The sequence below is a fragment of the Schistocerca serialis genome, chromosome 2 (genome assembly GCF_023864345.2).
Source record: "Schistocerca serialis cubense isolate TAMUIC-IGC-003099 chromosome 2, iqSchSeri2.2, whole genome shotgun sequence".
In the NCBI taxonomy this organism is placed as follows: Eukaryota; Metazoa; Arthropoda; class Insecta; order Orthoptera; family Acrididae; genus Schistocerca; species Schistocerca serialis.
Genome location: NC_064639.1, coordinates 463043889 through 463058169, shown reverse-complemented (window position 1 = coordinate 463058169; position 14281 = coordinate 463043889). Strand labels below are relative to the sequence as shown.

The 14281-nt window shown below is 38.1% G+C and overlaps 1 protein-coding gene across 2 annotated transcripts in view; it reads left to right on the top strand.

The window, feature by feature from the left end:
- Positions 1 to 14281, top strand: part of LOC126457365 (intraflagellar transport protein 80 homolog) — a 461822-nt gene that overhangs the window by 64890 nt on the left and 382651 nt on the right. For both annotated transcript variants that reach the window (XM_050093607.1, XM_050093608.1), the window contains exon 4: positions 4768 to 4946. In XM_050093607.1, coding sequence (XP_049949564.1) covers positions 4768 to 4946 — 179 coding nt within the window. The remainder of the gene's footprint in view (positions 1 to 4767; positions 4947 to 14281) is intronic.

The following is a 14281-nucleotide window of genomic DNA, read 5'->3' as shown; positions in this document are numbered from 1 at the left end:
CATGTTCTGGTTTGTGTTTAACACCTACAGCACTATAATTAAACATAGTATCACAAAACTTTTGGTCAAAACATAAATGAAAAACCTGATATTCTTTCTGTTCAACTTCAGATACCTGTGCCATATCATTAACACTGTTATTACTTATTACTTATTGTGTAATTGCAAGTGTAAATTGGGGGTCCTGTGCTTTTTGTGTTTCCTCGTCTAAAAACTGTGGACCTTTATTGAGGCGGACTGCCATTTCTCAAGTAGTTACTTCTATGATTGTTTCTTCTATTAAATTGCCCATGGTTATCCCCATTATTGATGTCCTGCTGATGTTCAAAATTCCTGTCGCTATTAACATTTTGACCCTGATAGAAGTTACCATTATCTCTGTTTCTGTAGTTATTCACATTGTGATCTCTATCATTCCGATTGTTATGGTACATACTTCTTTCTACTACCCTACCCAGCCTGTCAACATGTCATAAAAATTGTTCAAGACGATTGTCAGGTCTGTGTACTAAATCCCACTGCAGCCTTTCCTTTAATCTCCTTTGGAGTGCATCAATCAATGTCATTTCTTCAAATAGTTTGTCAAGGTTGTTAATTTCTTAAGTTGGTTCTTACAAAACTCAATCAAAGTACTGTCCCTATTCCTATAATTAGGACTATTCAAAAATTCACTTTTAATTCTCCCCTGTTCAGCTTCTGACCAAAATTTATTTAAAAACTCTTCTCGAAACTTTGATATGTTTCCCACTGACTTAAATTTAAATTTATCCAAGACAGAGCTTTGCCTACAAGACATTTTTTAACAAATTTAATTTTTTGATTGTCACTCATGCCTGACACAAAACTATTTGTACAGTGGTGCAGAAAATCCGCTGATGGAAAACTTTTGATAGGAATGTTGGACCACACTATACCATTGCTTGAATACAGATTTTTGTGAATGCAATTTTCCTGAACAGCTGAAATTTTTTGATCTAAAACATTTACATTAGTGTGCATATTGTTTTCAACACTTAAAATGTTTTGATCTTAGCTATTAAAGTTTTGTTCCATTTTTTCCTCTACGGCCTTCTGTTGAACTCTAAAATGTGATTAACATTCTTCTCCTGATCTGCAGATTTTCCAAAACAATAAATTTATTTTCCAAGACATCAACTTTTTCATTCAACACCTTGTAAACTCTCTGACAACTTGTTTTTTAACTCTGAAACCTGATTGCTTAGTCAGTCTATTTAGTATTGTACCCTATCCGGTTTCAATTTTTGGGTCATTTAATTGTCCTTTTAGTGCAGTAAATTTTTCTATTAACTATTCATTAACTACACTAAATTTGCTATTGTTATGTCTTCATTTCCTCTAGTTTTGCCAAAATTAATACAAAATATCAGCTTTTACTGTCTTTGCTGCTTACGTTTTCACTCAGCTCAAACATGTCCTGCCTAGATCCCACATCTTTCACTTCTGCATCACTACCACCATTATCTCTGTTCATTTTGTTAACAAGCATATGAGTCCACAAGCAAATTAATTTCACAAATTGTTTGTACGTATCTTTCCTTTTTGATGTCCTTGGTTCTAGTTATAAAGTTCTCTTTCAATTGATCTGGTCTGTCGTTGGTAGTTCCTCGTCACTGTTGATGCGACTTTGTTGGGCAGCTCTCAGTCTTCTTTCTTTGTGTGATCGGAAATTCATTTATATATAAACTGCAAATGACACAAATCACTGTCCCTTCTTCTGCAACAGACAAAACTTCATTATCAGTCAATTGATTCGCGACAACACCTACGCTTATAATCTTTCCCACCCTCACATCACTTGTTGATTGTCACTCTCTTCCAAATTGCCTCTTTTAATAAGCTTCAAGAGGAGTAAGACTTACAATAAACTTTTTTACTTATCTTCTTTTCTCGTAGTTGGCTCCAGTTCTTCAAGTCTAGGGATGGTTGTTGAGGCTGAAATTTTTGACATTGTATGTTACAAATGACATCATAATGCTGAAGTAAGCCTGCTCTGTAATTTCTGTTTCTGTAATTTTTATTATATCACATTTTTCTATATCGCACTGTCTTTACACTCTCCACTTTTAAATCTAAAATTACATTGTTATTGCCAAAATTGAAAACATGTCTGATCACATCAGAGACATGCCCACTACTACCTCATTCTGTGGTACTAACAATTTCCCAAAGAGTTTACAAATTTTTTTCACACATGACTTTCTATTATTATTTTATAAATGAATCCAGAACTAAATTTAATAATCAGCATCAGTTTGTGCAATTAATAGTAGGAATTTTAAGTGTGCTGAATATTTCATAATTTCCAATGTTTCTAAAAGAAGGGTAATTTTAACTGTATATACGGGGTGTATATTAAGTCCATGAACACTTTCAATTATTTATTGCACAAGAACTAAACATTGTACAGATGTCATACATATTGCATTTTGAAGAGAAACTCTGTTTTTTTTTTTAATTTTTTTTAATTACAAACATTCAATATGTGAACCACGAGTGACCCAGCAGATGTCAATACGGTAATCGAACTCTTGGCATACCCGTCCTTGCATGGCATCGTCGCTGTGGCAGTCACTTCCGGTAATCTCTCCTGGGGCTCTGCTACATCACATGGTGAGGGCAGTACATACACCAGATCTTTAATGTGTCCCCACAGAAAAAAGTCACACAGAGTGAGATCTGGTGATCAGGGAGGCCATTTCCTATAGTTTGGATGGACCCTCTTCCATGACCCTAAGGAATGTGCTGACACCACATTTTTCCAATGTAAATTCCTTTAGTATCTCCATGTTTCGCCCAATTCAACAAGCATCTGCACAGTGGATCAAAGTCAACAGCAGATTTGTTTATACATTTGCACACACAAAGGGGCAGGTGAAGTATTCTCTGCCTAACACATATATGTAGCCAAAAAAACAACTTCTTTGTTTTTAGAGACTCCATGACCTGCTTAAAAGTCATATTTCAGAGCTATCCTGGAAATGTTTTGGTTTCTGACAGCTAAGACCTGTTAACTGACTTGCAGCTCCAGAATAGTCATCTGGACACCGAGCTACAGGGGTATTTTGGGAAATGAACTTGCTGACAAATTACCTAAAGAGGCAACGGCAATAGACAAACTTAAACTCAGAGTGTTGGCCACATACCTACAACTGCCACTGTGATGCCAAATTTTGAAAATCTGTGATATGAACGACAGGCTACTACAACTCTAAACAGGCCGAGGGCAATCGAGGGTACCACGAAGGCATGGCATGCTTCACTCCAAACATCTCAAAAAATGCCATCTCACTTTGCTGATTATGTCTTAGCCACATCAGACTTACCTACAAGTTTCCTGTGTGTCAAGAGGAGTGACCCCATTGCAACTATGGGAGTCACTTTACAATAGCCCATTTTTTTCACAGTGTGTGCCCTGCTGGCTGATCTGGGACAAGCTATCGACTTGTCTACCTCTCGACTCCAGATACTTGTGGGTGATGGGACAGCAGCTGAAAAAGACATAAATTGCTTGAGGGGAAGCAGATTATATAAAGAATTAAATGCACCTCAATGTTCAGTGTCAGATCAGAGGTGGATGTGGGGGAAGTACTCCTCACTGCGGTGTGTGCCATGGCTGGCCTCAGGATACTTTCCACCACTGAAGTTTCATGTATTTTAAATTTTTTATTGCATATTGTATTTATTTAACTGTTTAAGCTAATTAGCACTCTAATCTGTACAGTCTTCATTTTCTCACCTCACTTTAATTGTACTGACTATGATGATCCTTCTTGGGTGTTCTTCAGAGACCAGCTACGGTTCTTAGCTGCCTGAGTTTTACCTCACTTTTAACCATTTGACATTTTCAGCCATGACAACAAGGTCACAGACCCTAGAGCTGATGGTCCTGCTTTTCAAATTTCACATATTTGACATGAATTTCCAGTACAATGAAAGGCTAATAACTCAGTCTCTTTAAACCCATCGTCATCATTATCATCATTCAATCACCAAACAACACACGCTGGCCATGTCAACATTGACTGTTTTTGAGTGGTTGCCAAGGCAGATGAATGTAGGAGGAGAGGAAGAAAATAGAGTAAATGACTTGAAAGGGGCAAGATGTAAGGTGGTGGGGGCGGGAAATAATGGACACTGTTTATTCAGTCAAATGTCTTCACTTGAAAGTTTGTACAAGTACTGTGAACACGAATGGAGACATGATAGAAATGCTACTCTTCATTGGAGAATATAAGTTAGTAGAACAGTAATGATCAGGTTGCACATTGCTTGTGTTTCTATTTGTTTACTATCAGCCCCAACAAATGGACGAGTTGTGTTATCCCAGGTACCTGTACAGAGTGCTAGTGCACGAGAATCAAAATCAATTTATGTTAACTTTTTGATAATGTTATGTTTATGTGAGTGGTACATTGTGATATACTTTTTGAACAGGTCTTGAGAAAAAGATGGGGATTACCGATTAAAAAATATAGGGTATTTTTAAAAAAATATATTATGTTTGCATAGCAAACAAAGTTACAAGAAAGACAGTCATGCTGGTGAATGTTCCCCAGGTAGCTATACATAAACTTGATATAGTATTTATTTTGCTTATGGGCAAACAGTTATGTGGGGTGGTCAAGGTAAATGGAACACTCCGTGTGTTGGATATGTAATAAGAAGTTTTATGATTAATCACACTTTTATGTGTATGAATGCATATTAGTCATGATAGCTATATATTTTCCATTTCATGCCAATAAGCTGGAGAAGATGGCCAAGTTAAAGTGTGGTCACGTAGTGGAATGCTTAGGTCAACTGTCGTGCATACTGACTGCCCTGTTTACTGTGCCTTATGGAGTCCAGATTCAAATCAGATTTTATACACCTCAGGCAAGAACTTAACCATTAAACCACTGGCACCAAACAACAAGCCCCTCAAGGTAAGTTTATGAGCTAATCATTTTACAGGGACTTTAAATTTTTTTCTCACTACCTAGTGTTTCCTGTTTTTTATATGGAAACTTCTAAATGTTATGTAACAGCACAAAAGAGTTTGGTCTTTTCTTCATCTCTCATTTCACCTTAGACTTTAAAGATGATGAGAACACAATAATATATCTACAGCAGCAGAATAATGATACTATTATGTACAGCAAAGGAATTTGTGCATACCATTTATGAAGTAGGATCAATAGAATGGTGGCCATTTGTAAAATAATTACATTCTTTTTCAATAGAACTGGGTGGATGTGAACTAGGAATAACTAAGTGCTGGAGGAAAGGAAAAATCAGTCAGATTCCTGTTTTAGTCAGAACTGGGTAATACTAATAGAACCAGTTGTGGTACTATCAGCATCACACCCTACAAAATGAATAATTTCTTTATTAATTCTGGTAACAAAGGACACCCAGCTCAACAAAATGACAACTATAAATCAGACATTAATAAATATTTAGAAAAAAAGCAATGTTATTCGTACTGCACAACAAACCTGCAGCATCTATATTCAAGTGGACACAAATTGCTGTCACTTATATTGCTGTAGCTATGCCAAAATTCAGCAACTCAAAATCAGAAGACTTGTACAGTCTATTAAATTTTGTTGTTAAAATGATTGTGGACATTATACTATGATCATTTGGCATGCTAATAAATTGGATTTTTATGAGTTGTTCTTTTCCAGCCTGCTTAAAGGAGACAAGTTATTTGTTGATGACTACTGTCCTATTTCTCTTGTACCAATACTTTTAAAAAAAGAAGAACATTGCCTGTACCAACAAATTTTCAAACATTTCACCTGCAATAGAACACTGACAAGCACTTCAGGGAAAACTCATCCACACTGAAAGCTGTTGAAAATGTTGTTTCAACAATATTCACTGCCTTTGAAGCAAAGTCATATGTTGATGCTCTACTGATTGACATGAGCAATGCATTTGACTCTGTGAACAATTGGACTGTAATAGATAAACTGAGGTGCTATGACATCAGAGATACAGAACTCACTCTTATAGGATTGTATCTTAATAATAGGAAGCAGAAGGTACACTTTAATAGTATGAGCTCTTGGTTCTTAGATGTTCAAGAGGTGTGCCTCAAGGTTCCATACTGGGATCCTTATTGTTTATAATATATATTGATGACCTACCTAGTATCATGCCGTCTAAATCTGTTCTGTATGCTGATGAAACCACTTTCATTGCAAGTGGAAACAATGTAGAGGGGCTAAGGGAACAAAGCAAAGCCATCCTCAGAATTTCTAGTACCTAGTTTAAAGGAAATGAATTAACTGTAAACCAGAATTAAACTGAAAATGTAATTTTTAGTTTACACAATACCAACAACAATTGTATTTCTATTAATCTTCTAGGTGTCCACTTGGATTCCAAAATAACCTGGAAACTCCACACAGATTCTATGTGCACTAAATTATCTAGAGTAATGTTAATATACCTTTTACAGAAATTTTGAACATTTGTGAGTGAAAACATGATACTCAGCTCCTATTATGCATTTCCTGATAGCCGCATAACATGCTGCTTTGGGGCAACTCCCATGTATTTTAAAAAACAATGTATCTTGTAGGCTGCTTTTCAAGAAAGTAGGCGATAGTCACAACAGTCCACACAAACCAAGAGAGCTACACATTAAGGCAATAATTTAATTGTCACAATATATGTCACAAAGAAAAGATTGACCAACCCTTTACAAGAGTTACCAAAACTCACAACAACTATAAATACCTTTGAGTCAGACTGTTCAATCCATTGCTACCAGAAGCACACACTATCTCATTTAAATCCTTCAGAAATGTTCTGCAAAACTGACACAAAAAGAAGGCTTTATATGCCACAGAGGAATATTTTGTTTGTGCAAAAGAAGATCTAAAATTGTAACTTAAACTCCTTCTATGTTTGTGGGGAAAGCTAACTGTTTTCTGTATTATTATTATATGTATCATTTGTATTGTTCAAGCTGTACAAACTGTTAACATCTATAGCATGCAAAGTGCTCAAAGATGAAAAATAAATAAATAAATAAAATTAAAAAAAAATTAGCAGTCACAATATGTTAATAGAAGTAAAATCAGTTGCTGATTATCTTTACTAGTTGAGTGTGGTGAGAATTTAAGATTTCACATATTGTTCGCTTCCCAAGGTCCTAGTATGGAAGCTGCGCCTTTCTCCATCCTCTGTGTACTCTGCAAAAGAATTAAATTTAATCCATTACATTCATGCCAACTGCTATGTAACTCTCTTGCATGTCATGTTAAGAATTTTATACTTGTTTGGGATTATAATTAGATGACCTTGAGTTGAATGTCATCATGAAACTCAGTTCAGTAATGTTTGACTGGATGACAAGTGCAGTGAGAGACATCCTTTCTATTCAGTTTTTAAACGTTAATAATGTTCATGATCATTTTGTAAGATTACCAAATGTGCTCAAGAAAGCTCACAGCATTAAAGGAAAGGTGACGGCTGCAGTGTTCCTGAAAACAGGAGAATAGCAATAAATGACAACTGAAAGTGGATCATGAATAATTAAAAGAAAACAAAGAACTTTCAGAAAGATTTCGTTCAGAATGCTTTAAAGAAGTGCAAAATGATAAAAATTTTTGGAGGAAGCAGATGAGAACTCAAACAGACTGCACAGAACCAGAGTGAGGACTAACAATAAAGAGCAAGTTCAGAGATAAAATATTAAAGTGCTAGCACTGGAGTATAAATAAATTATTTACATGATGCAAAGGTCTAAGGACCTAAATCCATATATATTATAAAAATGTATGTATGTATTTATGTTCCACATGTATTCATAAACTACTGGACCAGTTTCAACTAAATTTGGTATACATGTCTCTTATTGTCTGGAAAGAGTTGCTATGGCTTGAGAATCACTGACCTATCAAAGGAGTTATGGGTGAGATAGAAGTGCTGCCCATGACACACGGATACTCAGACTTTATTCGTCTAGTATCTGAGAATAAGAGCACTCGGTGACTTACAATGAAGTTTACACATAATTTCAAACTTTAAACTTTTTCTCACTGATAACCCCCACAAGAAGGTAAAAAGGAAAAAGCTTATTGCTCACTATATTTTTGCAGTACATGAAATAAAACTGCTGCATTAGGCTTAATGATCTCACTTATTACTTCTTTACTACAAACTGTATTTGTGACACACTTTGTCAATAGTATTCACATACATCACTGAATATACCTCCAAAACTATGTTGTTGTCTGTCACATAGTTCAGGGGGTATGACATCATAAACAGTTGAGATGCATCAAATGCTGCCACACCATGCAAGACATTTAAATTTACTGCTTCTTTGCTACTAACACTATTTGCAACACATTTAACAGCCAGTATCCATGCATGCCACTGAATCTACCTTCAAAATTAAATCATTGTATGACATACAGATCAGGAGATATGACATAATAAACAATAAACTTTGTGAAAACAAAACTGCAGGATAAAATTGGTTGGAGATACAGGCAAAATATGGCATAAATTTGTGTGAAGTATACTAAACGTATGTGAAATATATGTGACTGATAGTTTGCAGGCAAAGCAGTTGGTAAAAAACTCCACTGAACCCATGGATCAGTTTCAACCAATTTGCTACATGTGTAACTTACTATCTGGAAAGAAATACTGTGGGGGCAAAAATCAACAACCTACTATTGGGGTGGGGGTGATAATGTGGAGAGAGAAGGGGTGGGAAGAGATGGACAGGCAAAGAGGGGGGGGAGGGTGGAGGAAGAGGACATGGACACATTCTGACGGAGGAGGCGATGGACAGAGAGAGGGGATGGGGAAATGAACAGAGAGAGGAAGGAGGAGAAGATGGACAGAGGAAGGAAAGAGGAGATGGACAGAGAGAGGTTGGAGGATGGAATGGACCAAAAGAGGGTGGAGGAGGAGATAGATGGAGAGAAGAGGAGGAGGAAATAAACAGAGAAAGGGAAGAATTCATAGGCAAAGAGAGAGGGGGGAGGGGGAGGGAGGAGGATATGGGCAGAGAAATGCAGGAGAAAATAAAAAGAGTGAGGGGGAGATAGAGGGGGCAGAAGAAGATGGACTCAGAAGGGGAGGAGGAAATGGACAGAGGAGGAAGTAGCAGATGGGCTGAGAGGGAAGGAATAGATGGACAGAGAGAGTGGGGAGGAGCAGATGGACGTAGAGAGGGTGAGTAGCAGCTGGACAGAGAGAGGGGTAGGAGGAGATAGAAAGAGAGTGGGGGCTGGAGATGGTGGTCAGAGAGAGAGGGGAGGAAAGAGATGGACAGAGAGGAAGATAGAGGAGTTGGGCAGAGAGACACAGGGTAGGAGTAGATGGCCTAATAGACTTGAAGTAAATATGTAACCAAGTGATGCCATGTACCCAGCTAGTTGATAATACAAATGGACAAAGGTCAAAAAAGTGTGGAGATGACAGGTGTAAAAAGAAAGAGAATTTCCTTTTTTTGTGTGTAAAATTTATGAGTTTTGTAGGTAGTGGTATTACTGGCCATAGTCAGTAACCAATGTGCTTCAAATTTGACATTGACTTTAGAATAAACAACTGTAAAGACAGTATGTGGAATTTATCTTGAATTTTCCACTCATCTCACTGTCTTGGTTTAGCAAAAAAGCCACTATGCCTAGCATAGTGAAAACATTCAATAACGTTGATACATGGGAATGAACTCCTTAATAAATAGTCTTCCTGACCATGATGGTCAAATGGCAGCAACAAAACAACAAGAAGGATAAAGCACAGTTCACAGAGTTATAACTAATGACTCAGTCACGTTATCCAGGGAGAACTTACTTGGTGAAGAATGTGAAGAAGTTTACTAAGGGCACGGAATAAATAAGATATTTAATTATTTCCTAACAACACTATGAACTTAGTTTTCCTTTACAGTGGGTTAGAGACAAATAAATTTTGAGTTGAGAGAAAGAAGGCTAACATATCGGATTGTAATATTTTGTGCCAAGAAGAGAAAGCCTTGTTTAATGCAAAGGAATAGCTTTAAATACTGCAATCTTCCTCTCTGTGTCATAACAAAAAGATACTTTAAAAAATTTAAAATTCCAAGAAAAAGGCAATGCAATTTACTGATTGTTACACACAAAATGATTAAACTGCTAAATAAATTATGCAGTGTTAAGCTCCCCAATGACAACGGCTGCAAAACAGATGATGTTAGAATCAATTCACTACTCACAGAATTCACTGAATTATTTCTGTCGGTACCAGGAAACATAGGGCAATAAAAGCCCACTGGGTGTATTTAGATAGGTACTGCATACTGTGTTAGTGAACTTCAGTTTTGGCAACCCAAGCATTAAACAGATTGTAGAAATCATTAGATAACTGAAAAGCATCAACTATTCTAAATATGATGGAATTTTGAAAGTACTCATATGAATGCTGTGCCTGTTGCCAAAATTAGGAGATAGGGTCATGCTAGGCACAGCGTACATCTGGACAAGAGAGTGAAGGCTTCTTCCAGAGAATATATGGAGGACCACTGTCCCTATGGTAAGTGACGTAATGTAACAGGTCACTTTGCTAAAGAGAAGTGTTGCATGACATGTACTAAATTGTCTAATGATGATTGGCACCATGAATGTTTATTTTAGTAAAGAGTTTAGAATGATTTGCTTTGTGGAAATTTGCTTTCTTGTTTTTAGATGTAATCTGTTGTGGAATGGACACAGGTCTCTGCAAGCTAGGATGATGCTAGCTATTTTATCATGCTCCATAACACCTGCTGCCTGGCAGTTTATACCATGTCATTGGATCCTGCCTTGGAGATACTGCATGCTCAAGAAGTAGGTCATCGGTGATAATTGCAGTGATGTCACTATCCAGAGTGTCCTAGAGGTCATTCATCAGCTTTCATTTGAGAGAGAATGAACATCAGTTACTATCAAGTGAACTGATATTGAGCATATGCACTACCGCTCATTTTTCATAAACTACTGTGTGAACTGCTGAAATGTTGTAATGAAAAGGTCATTGTATTGATATTAATGAAGAAAAGCCTTTGCAATATTTGTTGGAAAGTTGAGTTTTGCAAGAGACCATTTCAGCATCCCAGCACAGAAGAAGTTGCAGAAGGAGAATAAGTTTACATTGATGAAGACATCCACAGTTATTCTGGCCTTTGCAGTTAAAGTATAAGAAGTCAGAATTATTAATTAACAGTGACTGGAAACGTATCCATGAGTATATCACATCACATAACATACGAAAAACACCTCACTGGTGTCAGATATTTGCCATTTATAGTTTAGAATCAGGACTCAGGCACCCTGTTGTGAAAGAAGTTAAAATAGAAGAGCCCCATTAAATGTTTAAGAATGAACAGCAAAGTAAAGTTACCTTATTTCATCAGAATATTAGGGCACTGAGTATTAACTAAGGTCTTGTCTGTTTCAAAATTTAGAGGGCTCTGAAAAAGTAGACACCCTCTGCCTATCTGAGTACCACATAACCGCAGGCTAGAGAAATTAAATATAAAAGATTACAACATGGCATATTACTCATGCAGAACTAGTATGAGAAAAGGAGTTGTTATATATATTAAGACAGAACACAAGATTGGTTGGTTGGTTGATTGGTTGGTTGGTTGATTGATTTGGGGGAGGGGATCAAACAGCAAGGTCATTGGTCCCATCATATTAGGGAAGGATGGGGAAGGAAGTTGGCTGTGCCCTTTCAAAGGAAGCATCACGGCATTTGCCTGAAGCAATTTAGGGAAATCATGGAAAACCTGTCTGTCCCCGTTAGCTGAGTGGTCAGTGTGACAGAATGTCAATCCTAAAGGTCCGAGCTTAATTCCTGGCTGCGTCAGAGATTTTCTGCAGTCAGGGACTGGGTGTTGTTGTCCTAATCATCATCATTTCATCCCCATCGACACACAAGTCGTCAAAGTGGCGTCAAATCAAAAGACTTGCACCCGGCGAACGGTCTACCCGACGGGAGGCCCTATTCACACGACATTTACATTTATGGAAAACCTAAATCAGGATGGCCGGATGCGGGTTTAAACCATCATCCTTCTGAAACTGAGTCCTGTATGCTAACCACTACACCACCTCTCCTGGAATACAAGGTCAAAAAGATTGAAACAAGTAAACTTTTGTAGTGATCAGCACACAGAAGTAAGTGTTTATTAATTAATACTGAAAAGTTATCCACTTTTAATTGCAACTGCATATTGATCCCCACTGGCAAATTTTGAACTATTTGTAAGGCATGTGGGTTCCTTAGTGTGCTATCTGTCAGATAGCAATGTGCACTTAATAATCTGTGGTGATTTCAGTGTAGATTCTCTAAAGGATTGTGATAGGAAAAATGATCTGGAAACCATATTTGGATCCTAAAATTTGATCTCACAATTGGTAATAACACTTCCACATTGGTGGATGAAGGTAGTAGGACTCTGATTGATAATAATTTATAAATTTATAAATGATAGAGCACAGCAATCAGACGTCCTTTTTTTTTTTTTTTTTTTTTTTTTTTGCAAGTTTTATTATGCAAATCCAGATTTCGGCTAGTGCCTAGCCATTATCAATGCACTATTTTTTTTAATCTTGATGCATGTTAGTTTCCTGTTGTTTGGGCATCATTGATGAAGCTCAAAGCAAGAAAATAACTTTATGCCACATAGCAAGACCTCTCTATGATCATGATGCACAGTTAGTTAGAGTAAATAAGATAGTGTCTTACAGAATAGAAACTCAATGGATATCAGTTAGAATAATTTACTCTAGAATCAAAATAATGATGTACACAAGTCAGTCATTGATTTAAAGTACAGGAGACTCGACAATATAGATAATGTACCAGAGACACATACAATGTGTCAAACAAAGAACAAAAACAATCTTCATTTACAAAAATCATCACAGATTTGTTTCATTACTCTACAAAGAAATCTTCATCACCATTTAAAAATTCTTTGTGTAAATAATAAGATTATTGCATTAGGATGGTACATAATGTTATCTTCAGTAAACCTAGTTTCATGCTGTGAAAGCTTTTCATTTTTAATGTATTATAAATTTTCATAGACAAGTATTGAGGAGTCAGGAGCAGAGTTTTAGCCTATGATATGGCAACGTGAAATTATGTTTCTTGTGTCACACATATGTTGAAAATGGTTTTCTACAGATAATTCTGGATACGTATGGATAAAGACAAACATTTCATAAATTTAAATACATTGATGGAGAAAAAGTCACAACAGCCAAAACATATTAATGTATATTAATGAAATTTCGGGAATACATTTGTCTAGGTGACATACACTCCTGGAAATGGAAAAAAGAACACATTGACACCGGTGTGTCAGACCCACCATACTTGCTCCGGACACTGCGAGAGGGCTGTACAAGCAATGATCACACGCACGGCACAGCGGACACACCAGGAACCGCGGTGTTGGCCGTCGAATGGCGCTAGCTGTGCAGCATTTGTGCACCGCCGCCGTCAGTGTCAGCCAGTTTGCCGTGGCATACGGAGCTCCATCGCAGTCTTTAACACTGGTAGCATGCCGCGACAGCGTGGACGTGAACCGTATGTGCAGTTGACGGACCTTGAGCGAGGGTGTATAGTGGGCATGCGGGAGGCCGGGTGGACGTACCGCCGAATTGCTCAACACGTGGGGCGTGAGGTCTCCACAGTACATCGATGTTGTCGCCAGTGGTCGGCGGAAGGTGCACGTGCCCGTTGACCTGGGACCGGACCGCAGCGACGCACGGATGCACGCCAAGACCGTAGGATCCTACGCAGTGCCGTAGGGGACCACACCGCCACTTCCCAGCAAATTAGGGACACTGTTGCTCCTGGGGTATCGGCGAGGACCATTCGCAACCGTCTCCATGAAGCTGGGCTACGGTCCCGCACACCGTTAGGCCATCTTCCGCTCACGCCCCAACATCGTGCAGCCCGCCTCCAGTGGTGTCGCGACAGGCGTGAATGGAGGGACGAATGGAGACGTGTCGTCTTCAGCGATGAGAGTCGCTTCTGCCTTGGTGCCAATGATGGTCGTATGCGTGTTTGGCTCCGTGCAGGTGAGCGCCACAATCAGGACTGCATACGACCGAGGCACACAGGGCCAACACCCGGCATCATGGTGTGGGGAGCGATCTCCTACACTGGCCGTACACCACTGGTGATCGTCGAGGGGACACTGAATAGTGCACGGTACATCCAAACCGTCATCGAACCCATCGTTCTACCATTCCTAGACCGGCAAGGG